General features: G+C 29.6%; 1 protein-coding gene and 2 pseudogenes across 1 annotated transcript; 2 read left to right on the plus strand and 1 right to left on the minus strand.

Moving 5' to 3' along the window:
* The first annotated feature begins 1,741 nt into the window (after positions 1-1,741).
* On the plus strand, positions 1,742-3,884 carry LOC111029533 (annotated as a pseudogene).
* Positions 3,885-5,339: 1,455 nt separating this feature from the next.
* Positions 5,340-6,812, plus strand: LOC111029623 (annotated as a pseudogene).
* Positions 6,813-13,613: 6,801 nt separating this feature from the next.
* On the minus strand, positions 13,614-16,002 carry LOC111029549. Its single transcript, XM_022308577.1, has 4 exons — positions 15,867-16,002; positions 15,579-15,734; positions 15,048-15,215; positions 13,614-13,790 (listed from the first exon to the last, which is right to left on the minus strand). The coding sequence occupies exons 1-4, from the start codon at positions 15,972-15,974 to the stop codon at positions 13,614-13,616; spliced, it is 609 nt and encodes a 202-aa protein (XP_022164269.1). The 5' UTR covers positions 15,975-16,002.
* Positions 16,003-16,040: the final 38 nt, after the last annotated feature.

The raw sequence follows: 16,040 nt of genomic DNA on the forward strand, positions 1-16,040 counted from the left end.
AGAACATTGAAAGATCTACGCAATGACTCATATCATGACAAATATGAGAGTTGCATTGCTGAACGATACATCTGCTGAAGATTTATATAAGCGATTGCTGGCTATTGGTAAAGGTCAAGTACCTGTCGACGAATCGAGTGGATTGATTTCATTTTATCCTAATTTCTGTAACTTTGCCTCATTGAAAAAGGAAGTCATCAATAAAGTATTCCCAAACATCATGTCTACATAATTCAGAAGGAGATCATTAATACACTACATTCATTCAAATATTTTGACTGTGTAACAAATGAAGACGAAGCCATCAACTATACAATTGAATTTTTTAACTCCTTGGACGTGCCAGCCTTACTACTGCACAATTTACGACTAAATGTTGGCTCCGTAGTAATCATGCTTCGCAACACAAGCCAACCAAAACTGTGCAACGCAACGCGTTTGGTGGTAAGTAAATTGATGCATAATGTGGTTTACGTCACGGCACTCTACAGAAAATTCGAAGATGAGGAAGTTCCCATTCTGAGGATCTCGATGATCCCAAATGATTTATAATAAAAATATGTACTTGATTTTTTTTTATTTATGTTTATTATCCTAATAAAAATGAAATCCAAAATCTGCACATTTATTGCCTCTAAGGCCAAACAAAGTTCGGATCTTTCATTTGAACACACCAGCAAATAAATCAATAACAAAAAAAATGCATACAATCCAGAACTCAAGTCTTCATAAATCGATCGGTGCTTATTTTTCAAGTCCAATAGGTACCTAATATTTACGATCTAGCCTGTACACCCCCACATGACATAAAAAGACTCAAAATGACTTTTACGTTAGTATAAATATTTGGTGAAATTCGAAAGTGAAGAAGGTGAAGTCCCCTACGTGGCCACATGATTACCTCCCTATTTCCGACGAAATTAGTAGGCATGGAAACCTTTTGGTAGACTTAGCTATTCATTATATTGTTCAAATTAGGGTTTAGATGATAGGTTGATTACTTCAACATTCTTAAATCTAATTGATTTCAGAATTCTCTAACGAATTTCTTAAAACGCAGTATTTTTTTATACAATATTTCCTTATTAAATATCTAATTATTTAGCGAATGATCCAAGATGTTGGTCAATGCATCTTGTCAATGCTAAAGCGTCAATCCTCTATAAAGGTTTGTACTTATATAGAATCTTAATATATTTATATATTCTACATACATAAATACTTAGATTATCTACAAATTCTCGCCCTGTTTGTCAATTATTTTTTATTGACTAATTACACAAGGCCTATTTAAATTAGGTCATTATTTGTTGGAATTACTTTAGCCATCATTAAAACTTACTTTATCGTTTTGAGTTTGGGACAATCGACAAATTCATTATCTAGCTGATAATGCTAAAAAATTTAAAAATGATAAAACGCGCAATGCTTACAACGATTTTAAATCAGAACAACTATTTACATGTAACTGAATGAGCTCCTTTTGTACCATTCAATTGAAATTCCAAAAACTATATATTTCGCACTAAGTAAATTACATTTTTCCTGTTACACATAATTAAATGTATACTATATACTTCCTGCGATGTTTAGAGGTTACTGCTCAAGCATGTCAATTCTTATGTAAACGTATTGATAAATTATTTTGGATTTTTATTTATTTTTCGTCAGTTGTATTTTTTCAAACTGCATTCTATCACTCTTGAATATAGTAAGGGACATACAAAAAAAAAAAAAAATGATGATATTAAAAGTGTTAATATTTATTGGAACTATCTTATTGTCGCAATCAAAAAACCGCTTTATGCCAAACTTGCCTTTTGTAAGTTTTAATAATCTGATTTATTAATTCAACATAATATTGCATATGTATTATAATTCTCATTTAAGTGTATTGTATACATAATATTACTATCATGACAGGGAGAATATCGTGTTGTTTTTGAAAAAATGTATCCATGTGAAGTGAACCAAATGGAAACCATCCATTTCAATTTGATATTTATTTTGATAAAAAGACATTTAATGAAACCGAGGTGAAAGGAAATGTAACAGTTATGAGGCCTTTTGACGATAATTTTACAGTAAGTATAATATTTTGAATAATTTAAGTTTGTTTAATACAGTGAGACTTCTATACTACAAGGTCTATGTAGGACAATAAAGAAAATTGTATCGTAGAGAAATCTAAAACATAGATACTTAATCGTACTACACATACCTACTCAATTTTTTTTAATAGTTATATCATGAAGAGGTCATATTATATTTTATCAAATTAAGGACGTAAGTTATTATTATTAATAAATAATAAATAAGGAATGATCGAGTGGAAATTACTCCAACTGAATGTGTACTCTATACAAATAATATGTTTCATTGTGATTTTGATTTCGGACACTCAGATGAACGACTATAAGTGAAACTCGACTACCTTTGTAGACAATGTGTGACAATTCAATTGGTTATACCTAATTTGCCTTATCCACTAGCAATCAATACACAAAAAAGAAAACACCAATTTACTAATTATATTTATATTACGAATACAATCAATAGTAACCTTCTATAAACAATTATTTCCTTAGTTAATCTCAAAATCCATGTTTGAGCAAATCTCCGGGTTAGACCTAACGAGTCTTATTGTGAATCTAAATCCTCCAGGGAACCATTCAAACACACCTAATTAATGTCACCAAAATTTGTTTAGCCGTTTAGGCAGGCATAAAGGACAGACAGACATGTATTCATTTTTATATAATATATAGATTACATCAATATCACATAATATGTGACCGAATAAATCAAGTCGTGGTTAACATAATTCATATTATAAATATGATGAAACGTGATTGAAGATATTTAATTTAAATTTAATTCAATTATTGATTATTTTGTCATAAATTATAAATTATTTTTTTGTAGTTGGATTTAAACATAGCGTCTTGGGGTTCAACTAGTGGTTGGGTACCAAATTCCAATATGTACATAACAAAAAAAGCATGCAGTGCTCTGAAAAATCTAGACGGAAGTTTATGGTTTTCGGCTGTGAAAGCTTTGAACATTAAGTCTCCTGACTGTCCAATACCAGTGGTAATATATACATCCTAAAACAATTCTGATAAAGTGATAACTCACAATAGGACTACATAGGCACATATTATGAATCTAATGTCGGATAATTTTATTCATCCAAATATAATAATTATAAACAATATGAGGATAACGCTGTAGTGGTCGATCTTAAATATTGCTTATTTACAGGTAGTCGATTTTAGGGTTGGATTCATAACAAGTAAATTCCACCTAAAAATTTAAACTTTACCTGTACGTTTACCTATCCTTCTATTACATTTTAATGTTTTTACCCGGTCAACATTTTTTTATCGACAGTTACAGAAAAAAGCTCAAATACAGTCGAAATAATTGAAAGATCGAATGACGAAAAAGAAATTAAAAAATTTAGTGAAAATATCTACTATAGTACTATCAAATTTGTTCTTCGTTTTTAATTTAGAAAAAAAAAACAAATTCGATTTCTTTAGAAATTTCTTTCGAAAAATATTAGGTTAGTTTTTAAATTGTAACATTGTAAACTATTTTTTTTTTCACTACAAAAACAGATCATAAAAAAATCAATACAACTCATCATTTATCGTTCAGCATTCCGTTCAGAATTCATTACAATTTATTTTTTCAATACAGGGCACATATGTTACATCAGGACTTGACTTGAAGATATTTGAAAACCATAATTTTCCCAAAATATATTTTTATGGAAAATATAAAATGATATTTAAGGTGAAAAATGAAGAAAATAAGATATATGGCTGCGAGTGTTTGGAGATTCAGCTCATACGACCATGGGAAACACCAATTTGATTAAACTATACAATATAATATGTTAGTTATTCAGTATTTCTGCAAAAACAAAAAAATTAATCATCTCTAGTATTGACTTTGATAATTTAATTTAAATCATTTATTCATTTTATTATTAATAATTAAATATTTATGATATGTACTGAAAGAGAACAACGGATCAATTATTAGTTATTTATTATTTATCTGTATTTATATATAAAAGAAAGTCGTGTTAGTTACACTGTTTATAATTCAAGAACGGCCGAACCGATTTGGCTGAAAATTGGGGGGAGAATAGTACCAGGAGACAGACATATTACATATTTTTTTATCCAAATCGGTTCAGCTTATTAATTTTGTTATTAATAAAACATAGTCGGACATAGAAGATGTATAGCTGCTATTACTATAATTTTTATTTTTATTATTATTATTACGCATTTTCTATGTACGAGTTATTTTTATTAACCTATATTATTGTTAACATAATGCTATTAAGCGAACAAGACTTATCTAGAAAACGATACCCATATGGATACGACTATCGTTGAAGCTACTATCTCTGCATCTCCAAGTCAGGTACTCGACATGCTTTCCATCGAACCCATCTAACATGTTTTACAAATACAACGACAATATGTCAGAAGACATTTTACATTAAATTCATGTCAGTTCAAGAAATCCCGATGTTGAGAAGAGTGAGGAAATACATAAGCAGGCTTTGCTCTTGATCGAAGGCATGTGTTACCTCATGTGTGGTAGTTTATTAGTCAAGCTAGGAATTCCAGGGCCAAATCATGAAATTAATGATGTATTTAATCGAGAATTGGAACTGGAAGTTGAATATGATCGTTTAGAATTAGATTTAGTAGTTCAAACGAACGTTGAATTCCCAACAACAGTAGGCTTATGATGCATTAATGAAAGCAATTGATGATGGAAATAGTGTTTCATATTTCCTGGATACCCTAGGTAGAACTGATGAGACATTTCTCATGTCAGTATAGTGTTCAGACGATATCCAAAATGGCGGTTGTAATTGCTTCTTCTGGAATAGCAGCCACATTTTTAGAAGGATGCCGTACGGCTCATTTAGTATTAAAACTACCGTTAAATCTTCAAAATATTGAAGAACCAACATGTAAAACAGCAAACACTCCGAAATTGTCAGTTTTATCAATATTGAAAATAATCATCTGGAACGAATCCACAATGGCGCATAAACTTGCATTGTAAGCACTTAAGGTCCACTTTCTCGACTTCTAGTTAAGGAAATTTAACTGCCAGATAGCACTAACTTTCATTCGTCAATTTCTCAAGTGCCAGTTAGTGCTACCTAACAGATAAAGTTTCGAATAACTTATTCGGTACTCATTTTACCGGATAAGTTTGTAACTGGCAGTTAAATATCAGTTTATCTGTTTATCACCTCGCCTATTTGTCATTGATATCATTATAATAAAATATAAATAATAATGACAAGGTCAATAATTACAAATCGAATTCGATCGGTGAGTGACGATGACGAAGAAATTATTGAATTTCTTATGCGTAGATATCGACCTCGTGTTTTTCATAACCGAATAGATCACATCAACAAATGGAATGATACTGAATTTTTCCGAAGGTTTCGGATGAAAAAAACAACTTTTATGCACATTTTGGGAAAGATAGAAAATACATTGTCAACTGCTAAGAGGTAAGATTACACATGTTATACCTTCTCTAGCCTTTACTGTTAGCATTTCTAAGCTTTAATGTTCTATTATAATATATTCTAATACATCTATTATAAATTATAATTAATGTGAAAATGTCTATTTGTAGGATCACTTCAATTACACCAATGCAAAAATTGTTGGTGGGACTAAGGTTTTTTGCAACTTTGAATTTTTTAATAACTGCCGGGGAACTCGTTAGAATTAGTAAGCCGTCTGCTTGTCGAATAGTACAGCAAGTGACATATTATGCTTTAGCAGACCTCGTCCAGATTATATAAAAATACCCCAAAATGTGGAAGAGATACGTCAAGTATCCTACCACTTTTACAAGATTGCAAAAATGCCACGAGTTATTGGAGCTATTGACTGCACCCACATTCGGATAAACTCCCCTGGTATGAAATATTTCTAGTAGCCAGTAGGTATACCTATAGGAAAAAGTGTTGTACATTGCGACCTTTTTTTAAAACCCTTTCTTGCTCTGAATTTATTCTAAACTACAATATGCAATATACATGTAGGTTGACATTTATATTTTTTAATTTTTACCAAATATTGAAGATTTACTAACAAAAAATAGTTAATTAAATTTATTAAATTTATAGGTGGTGAAAATGCTCAGTATTTCCGGAATCGTAAGGGCTATTTTTCATTGAATGTCCAAACTATTGCTGATGCTAATCTTCAAGTATTAGATATTGTAGTTCGTTGGCTGGGATCAGTGCATGACCAAACCATATTTTTAAATTCAAAACTCAAGACAGATCTAGAAAATGGTCGGTTTGGAAATAATTTATTAGTGGCAGACAGTGGTTACGCCAATTCTCAACATGTAATCACACCACTTCTCAACATGTAATCACACCACTTCTACAAACAAATAATAGAGTTGAGGAAATATACAATGAACCATTGATAAGAACGAGAAACGTAGTTGAAAGACAATATGGAGTATGGAAGCGTAGATTTCCAACATTATCTTTTGGATTTCGAATAAAATTGGAAACTACAACGGCCGCAATCATTGCTTGTGCTGTGTTGTTTAATATTACTCGTACACATGATGGAGAAGAGCCACCAGATGATTATGAAGCGAAAAACTTTATAGTTGTACAAGAAAAACTCTCGAAAACACCTGTACATGCAAATAGTAATCAACAATTTACTGCTGGGGACAGACTATTAAATGATTATTTTCCTTCATTACTTGATGGTAATGAACAATAGTATTTGATTTATCAGTTTGTCATTTTATAACTCCTTTTTTTTTTTATAAATTTTTACTGGTGTATTTAAAAATAAAACGTGTCTACAAATAAAATTAATGTGATATAGCTTACTAATTTTTTGTTTTATTAATGTTAATGTTTTCTCTGATTTACAATTATTTTAACTATATGGAGAGGTACTTTGTATTTTTCAGTTAATTTTAAAATCTTATAGGTTTTTTTTTATAATTTTATATATTTTTTTTTAGCTACAAAAAACTCTTTAGGTTTTACTTTTAGCATCGGATGAGCTGTGGTTAAATGTCGTTCTAGTCGACTAGGTCGGAGGGCATCGTTACTTAATACAACGTGACAAATAACACACTGAGGCTTTTGGACACCATCTTTTTCAATAAACGTAAAACCAAATTTGACATAATCATCGATATACGTTCTTATTATTGGAGGCGCCATTACTTTGATATACGTGCACTCGCGACGACTAAGTACTACGACACTGACGTGCACTGAGCAACTGCAAAATAAAACTAAATTAAGTCTAAAATAATCTGATAGTTTTTTCACCTGGCTTTTTCTTATCGTACTGATTAATTTATGGACGATTAATTTTTCATTTTTTCTCTTCATTTTAAATATAATAAAATTTGATAAATAAAAATTTTACTTTGTAATGACTGGTTGCGCCTCCCCAGCGATGTGTATACGCCCCCCAAGGGGAGCGCGCCCCCCTGGTTGGAAACCGCTGTCATAGAGTGTATTTGATCAAATTCTCGAATACACGACCTCGAGAACCCTCCGACGATCAGGAGGAAGGTAGTAACGTAAATTTAGATCATTTTAAATATTAGTATCGGCAGGCGTCGTATTAATATTTACAGTGTTTCTCCTCTTATTTTATTCTTTTTATTATTTACTTTTATTCTAATTGTTGCGTTATTACATATTATTCAACTTCAATAACATTTCTAATAGAATAACATTGTACTTTTATGACTGCTATTTGAGTCAAATTGGCAAATTAACCCATCAGAGCTGAGTTTTATATTTTGATGCAACAAAATCAATTCCTAACTATAGTTATTTATCCTGTGTTATCGCTAACATAGTTTTACATTTTCATATTATTATGTTTTTACCATTTTATTAGTGAATTAATGATGTATTTGAATACAATTTAATCATAAATAATAAATAAATAACATTTTGTTTTCAAAGTAACCCTCCTCATATATGGACTGAACCAAAGTAAGAAATAAATAAATTTATTTATTTATTAATATAAACGGACGTGAGTCCCTAAAACATTATAGTATAATCATTGTGTGCAGAAGATAACAAACTTAACATAAAAAATTATAATTTATCTTAGTTTAAGATCGTAAATGATAAGAAAACTTATAATTAATTATTGAATACATAATAAATATAACTAAAGATTAATTAAATATGATCAAAGACGTAAGTATTACCCGCAGCCATCAAAAGGTTATCAGGAGAGTTAAGAATATAATTTTTGATGAGAAAATTAGGATAGTACACCCTAAGCAAGACATCTACAATGTGATGATGTTGCAATAATTGTAGGTAGTTCAAATTTTAATGAGGTATACAATCAAGATATTAAATTCCTCGTCAATATCAATTAAAAAAATTGTTAAATGAGTCTTAAAAATAAAATATTTTAATCTATTTTAATAGAACTTTTACAACATTTCAATTTATACATCTTATTAGACACCTTTACCACCCACACTTTTGTAATAGTATAAACAATACTTACTGGACCATCGGTTGTAGAATTAAATTGTGTATGGATTTTTTCCCAGGGCAAAATTTTTTCTTTTCACGTTACCACATTGGTTGTTTTATTTTCCAATATTTTTTTGTTTGTGTTGCATAAGTACAACAATAAATCAATTTCTGCATTGGTAAAATTGCTTTCCCGCTTTCGCTTGGGCATACTTTTCGATGAAACAAAACGAAAAAACTAACTTCGACAAAAATAAATTAAAGACAAGTTTTATTTTACGTTGTTTGTTATGTTTTTACGTTAGTATTAACCGGTACAATACTAATTAAAAACTTGGTTGTATAAAAAAATTTGTTGTAATCACAATTATAATGATATAAATCATGGAAGATTAGACAATTCTCCTAGATAAAATCAATATGTTCTGGTTAACTATCTTAGAGATAAATACTCCTTCAGAAATTGAAGCTCAGTTATAAATAATAGATAGTGTTATCTTCTAGATACTAAACTGTCAGTTAACTAGAAGTCGAGAAAGTGGGCCTAATCGAACATTGAAAGATTTACCCAATAACTAGAGTTGTTTGGAGGTGCAATGATTTTAGTATCTGGCGATTTTCGTCAAACACTGTCAGTAATTCCAAAATCAACTGCTGCCGACGAAATAAACGCTTACCTCAAATCATCAAATCTATGGCGCTATATGAAGAAACTTAAGCTGACAACAAATATGAGAGTTGCATTGCTGAACGATACGATGCATCTGCTGAAGATTTCTCTGAGCGATTGCTGGCTATTAGTAATGGTCAAGTACCTGTCGACGAATTAAGTAGATTGATTTCATTTTATCCTTATTTCTGTAACTTTGCCTCATTGAAAAACGAAGTCATCAACAAAGCATTCCCAAATATCACGTCTACATAATTCAGAAGGAGATCATTGGTACACTGCATTCATTCAAATAATTTGACTGTGTAACAAATGAAGATGAAGCCATCAACTATCCAATTGAATTTTTAAAGTCCTTGGACGTGCCAGCTTTACTATTGCACAATTTACGACTAAATGTTGGCTCCATAGTAATTATGCTTCGCAACATAAACCAACCAAAAATGTGCAACGCAACGCGTTTGGTGGTAAGTAAATTTATGAACAAAGTGATTTACGTCACGGCACTCTACAGAAAATTCGACGACGATGAGGAAGTTCTCATTCCGAGGATCTCGATGATCCCAAACGATTTGCCGTTTGAGTTTTACCGACTTTAATTTCCGATCCGTCTTGCATTCGCCATGACTATTAACAAATCGGAAGGGCAGTCTTTGAAAGTTTCTATTATGAATCTAAAAATTCATATTTATTTCATAGTCAATTCTAAGTGGCATGTTTAAGGGTCAGAAGACTATCTGCGTTATTTTTTCTTACGCCTGGTAATAAAACGTTGCATACAAGTTAGCAGGTAAGAACGTTCTCAATCGTGCTATTAAAAAAGGTACGGCCGATAAGAACCGTTCTCAATCGTCTTCTATCTATATTTATTATCCTAATAAAAATGTAATCCAAAATCTGCACATTCATTGCCTCTGAGGCCAAACAAAGTTCGGATCTTTCATTTGAACACCAGCGAATAAATCAATAACAAAAAAATGCATACAATCCAGAACTCAAGTCTTCGTAAAATCGATCGGCGCTTATTGTTCAAGTCCAATACAACCTAGCCTGTACATCTCTACTCGACATAAAAAGACTCAAAATGACTTTTACGTTAATATAAATATTTGGTGAAATTCGAAAGTGAAGAAGGTAAAGTCCCCCACATGGCCACATGATTACCCCCCTATTCCGACGAAATTAGTAGGCATGGAAACCTTTTTGGTAGACGTAGCTATCCACTATATTGTTTAAATTAGGGTTCAGATGATAGGTTGATTACTTCTTCATTCTTAATCTAATCGATTTCAGAATCCTCCAATGAATTTCTTAAAACGCAGTATTCTTTTTTACAATTGTTTCTTATTGCACCTCTAATTATTTAGCGAATGAACCAAGATGATGATTAATGCATCTTGTCAATGCTAACGCGTCAGCCCTCCATAAAGCTTTGTACTTACATATCTAATGTACCTACACATTATAAATCATCGTATCTTGTAATCATATTAAATTTAGAAGTCTGTACAGATATTTTTTTCAAGGGGCTACCATGTAAATGTGAATAAAATGAAATAAAGTAAATAATATACTGGCTTGCTCAGAAATTTAAGAAACACATACTGATTTAGATACTTTCATCGTATTAACAGATTGTATTCAATGCACCATTTTTTCAAGAGCAGTTTTGAGCCTATAACTATGTAAGGGAAGACTTCATAAAAAGCCTGGAGATCATGTTTAAAAACATCCAATAAATTGTGTAATATTTTAGGAAAAATATTGTCTGTATTTTTTGTTTCTATCAATTTATTTTCATAAACGTAATCATAAGATTAAAAACAATTTAATAATTATTATTTTATAGTTTATATAAATAAAATAGGTAGAATGTTTACATTTTGGAAAGCTCGTCTTGTCACTATTCATACACGCAAGCCAAATAAAAAAAAATAAATGAAGGACAACTAAAAATAAAAAATGATATTAAGGAGTATAATATAATAATGTAGCCACAACTAATAAATTATCTGTTTACAATTTACCTATATAACAATTATATTATAAACTATAATAGTAATAAAAATGAAAATTCTATCAATAATTGGTGATATTATGAGGCCAAGCGTGCGTAGTCTCCGCCAATGTATGCTGCAGTCAAGCATCTTCCGGAGGCCTTAGATCTTTGATATTAGCATATGACAACCCTAATTTTTGGGCGAAGAATCAAATACTATAATTTATATTATATGACGGTCGTATTTTAATAATGATTATATTACTAACAATGCAATATCCAAAAACGAATAATACAAAAACGGATATGAATTTAAGATTGGCCCTACTTATTGGAAACTTTGGATGCATACATACAAACCAATTTTTATTGTAAGTGTTATACTACAAATTTACAAAACAATTACTCAAATAGAAAATTATTCAAGTAACTTAGATCTGGGAGACAAAATAGACAATCAATAATAATATGTAGGTATGTTAATTTAAATAACTATAATATTTAAATAATTTTGTCATATCATATTATAACTGAAGACCTAGGGAAAACAATAATTATTTGTAATAGCTATAACAATTTTAGACCACAGATGATCAAAGGGATAGATTGCATAGAATTCTAAGATGCGAAAGTAAGATATACACAGTAAATAAAGCAATATAATTATTATTTGACAATACGGCAGTATCGTTTTTACCTACACCTTTAAAGATCAAAGAATAAGCCAATTGCGAGTAGATTTTACTTCATAGAATTGATCCCACCACACGAAAATATTTAGTCCTGCAGTCTTTTATTTGTATAATGAATTTTGCATAAATATGTAATTAACAACTATAGTTCATTAAAAGCTTATCAATTCAAATAGTTTTGAGTTATTATTTTTTTTAAATTACAATTCATATATTTCGATAACTTATAAATATATGATATATATGAGTGATGACCTCTAACTACAAATAACCATAATCAGTGTTACGTAAGACTGTATATGCTACATAAAAGCAACTTATACAATAGAAATTTGAATGTTATCTCATTTTTGTAATTTGTCGATATATTTTCATTGTCATATTAACCGATGTACATTGTACATACATGATTTGAAAAAAATGTATATAATATTTTGAAAAATTTGTATTTATACATCGAAATAAATTAACAGTCATTTAAGAATAGAGCTGAAAAACTGTAGGTCCTTAACTTTTACCACTAAATACGAGGCACGAATAACGTCTTCATTATTCGCTAAATAAAAGTCCATATTGTGTGCATGAGAAAATATATAAAACCAAATACAATAATACAGAGCAGATATCGCAGCTCTCGCCACTGAAACACCAATAACGGCACTATCTACCGGTATAGTCAGTACTCACTTGAGACACATCCCTCGTCGTCGACGACATAGAGAGCTGCACCCTCTAAGGTGTTATAAACATGTATTTTGGGTATTTAGTTATAAATTAATAATAGTAATTTAAAACCTAAAATGATATGGATATAGAGATCCTTTACTTTCATGGTTTAACTCTTGTTTAACTAATCGTGTCCAAGCTGTTAAATACGAAAATTGTATACCTAATTCAATAAATGTATTATATGTATTAATTGTTGAGCTATTATAGTTTATTACTAAAAGCTAAAAAAAAAAAAAAATGTATTATATGGTGTTCCCAAGGGAGATCACTTATCTCCCTTACTTTTTTCTTTTTTTCATTAATGATATTAATAATGTTCCTGAATTTCCTAGTATTGATGGTAAAATACAAGTTGAGCTGATGGTAGAATGTCGTTTAAATAATAAAAAAGAATTTGGATTGGGCTGAAAAGTGTTCAGTATGTATATTTTGTGTTGGATTAAAGTGTGTAACTTATTTACATAAGATGTGACAAATGTTACAATATACTGTTGTAATTTCAGTATACAAATCGATGATCATTAATTAACAGACTCCAAAGTGCAATATTCAAAGTCTGCATAATTGGTGTATAATATTGGTTTCCTGATCTTCACTTTTATAAATTTAATGGGAGCGGGATTCCCCCCAGGATGCGTGGATACGATTATGCGGTTCCGAAATTGTCGTTTAAGTTTAAAAAAATCAAATTAAACAATAATTATGAATAAAAATAATTTTATTTGATCTTTGTAACTTTGTAATAGTATGACTTTCAATGATAAACGAAGTTTAAAAAAAATCAAATTAAACAATAAATTAATTTAATCTTGGTTACTTTCTAAAAGTAAAGTTGTATATTATTTTTTAAGTGCTCTGTATTCAAGTCAGAAAGCCCAATAATTAGGTAGTGATTGTTTTTCTGGTTTATTTAGAAAAATATGATAGGTGCCTGGTGCTAATGTAACAAATATTATTAAATTAAATTGGTTTTTCCCACGGCCGTATTAGACTCAACTCTAGTATCGCACAGCCAAGTAGTTTATTATTTTCATTTTTAAATGAAATCGTCATTTTATATTTTCCATAAAAATATACTTTGGGAAAGTTATGCTCTTCTAGTTTCCTCAAATCCAAGCCTGATGAAATATATGTGCCCTGTAAAAATTTAACGAAAATAAGCACTTAATAATATGATGGCGAATTGTAGAATTGGAAATCGCAGTTTTAGTCATGTACGAACTATATATTTTGAGCGGATTAATGAATCAATTGATTTAACAGCAATGTGTATTTTATTTATTTACTTAGTTTTTAATTTTTGTGTTTGTCATCACAAGGTAAATAAATAATTAGGTAGAAGATAAAAAAATTGATCAGCCATTTGTAACCACCACAATCTAAACCTTCAAATTATTATAGAAACAACAAAAAAATAAACAAATATAATATCATACACAGATCAAAATTCATTAAAAACTGAAAGAAATCAACAATTCGACCTTTTAAAAAGGAAACTTGAATTATCTAAAAAATAATATGATAACAAAAATGAAACCACTGTACATTTTTAAGGATGAGAAAATGTTCAATTGCTAGTCAGTAGTCACTGTAAAAATAGTGAATTTTAGTGGAATTCGTGAAACCTTGTTTTAAATGTTCAATTCTTATTTCTCAGTTATACATATTAAAAAAGTATAGTTATATTTCAATTTATATTTATATTATACTGCCTAATTGTGTCAGTTAACCGTTTTTATTAATTTTTCCGGGGTAAAAGTTTCCTTGGAGGCATAGGGGTAAAATATCACTTGTGTAAGCTATTACCGTAGTTACATCCGTAATTAGTAACTGTTAATGATAAGACCGATCACTCTATATTTCCCGGTTACCACAACAATTCACAGTGATATTTTCAAACCATCTATAAGTGGTTTAAGCTAATTATACCAATGAACCTATTGAAATCATTCTATGGTACTTCTAGTTCTAGGTACATATAAGTTTATGACATAGAAATCAATAAAATGTTGTAAACTTATATTGTTATATGAAATTATATAAGAACTATTATTAGAACAAATTACTGTACCTATATGCGGGTTTTAGGTAAAGATTTTTTTATAAAAATAGCCTACTGCATTACTTATGTTAATTATCTATATATAAACATATAATAAAATATCCTTAAAAATGTATAATAATTTCTCTTCGGATTCATTTTTCATATAATGCAATGATAGCAGAACCGGTTTATATGATTTGTTAATAATTATTATACTTTGATAATTAATATTTTTTGACGGAAGCCTAACATGACGTTTGGTATTTGTGTTGTTATTAATTCACCGATCACCAAGTCATCTCATTGTCATTAAAAACACGGTCAATTAATTATTTATTTCTGTACCTTACCACTGGTATTGGGCAGCTAGACGTTGGTATATTAAAATCTTTGATTACAGAATTCCATGTTTTTCCTAAAACGTTTTTAAAATGGGTACATGCTTTTCTTGTTTTGTAAACTATTGCATTGGGTTTCCAACCACCACTTAGACTCCAAGACGCAAAGTTTATATCAAGCTATAAATAAAAAAAAACCATTAATACTAAGGCAAAGTGGTAAGATAACAATGAACAATAATTAATCAAAAAAAATAAATGTTTTCTCTCTTAATTTAAAATCAATAGGATTAGAAAATATGAGAGATTATGGCATGTGGTTCAAAAGCACAACGGTAACTCTCAGAAAATATGGTAATTGTTAATAGCATAATTTATGAATTCAGTTAAGAACTAATGAGTTATAACGAAAAAATATAAAACAGAATTGAACAATTTTAAATGTCAATAATAATTTTACTTGCAATCTACTTTCTTGTGTAAATATAATTTGTTGAAAAAGTCATAAATTTTATCTTAAATAATTCGATGCAAACTACTTACTATAACCGTATCATCAAATGGTACCAATAATGTAAAATTCCCTTTTAATTCAGTTATATTTAATGTTCTTTTGCTTAAATAACAATTAAATTGTAACGTATGATTTCTTGTGGATTCACAACGATAAAATTTTTCAACAAAAATGCGATATTCACCCTATAAAAAAAGTAATAAAAATAATATAATGTATGTAAGAATCCCTTATACAATAATAATGCACGTTTAAGAATCATTTTTGTAAATATTTGATACCGTTGTCTAATAAGGCAAAGCAGATTATTAATTTACCAAAGGCAAGTTTGGCATAAAAAGGTTTTGTTTTAAAGTCGAAGAGGAAACTCCAACAAGTACGAACATTTTTATTAATATCATTGAGTCTATGATAGGTAAATACATAGTTCCAACAATGCTAGAGTACCTTGTGTATTCGTTATAAACTGTATGAATATGGATGAAATGCAT

This window comes from Myzus persicae, unplaced genomic scaffold, assembly GCF_001856785.1.
Source record: "Myzus persicae strain clone G006 unplaced genomic scaffold, MPER_G0061.0, whole genome shotgun sequence".
NCBI lineage: Eukaryota > Metazoa > Arthropoda > Insecta > Hemiptera > Aphididae > Myzus > Myzus persicae.

What these genes read in the sequence shown, in the direction of transcription:
- LOC111029549 (XM_022308577.1), bottom strand. Translation starts at nt 15,974, where the DNA reads ATGTATTTACCTATCATAGACTCAATGATATTAATAAAAATGTTCGTA. An exon ending in TTATGCCAAACTTGCCTTTG is followed by an intron (nt 15,735 to 15,866) that starts GTAAATTAATAA and finishes CTTTTTTTATAG; the next exon opens with GGTGAATATCGCATTTTTGT. An exon ending in CTAGCTGCCCAATACCAGTG is followed by an intron (nt 13,791 to 15,047) that starts GTAAGGTACAGA and finishes AAATTTTTACAG; the next exon opens with GGCACATATATTTCATCAGG.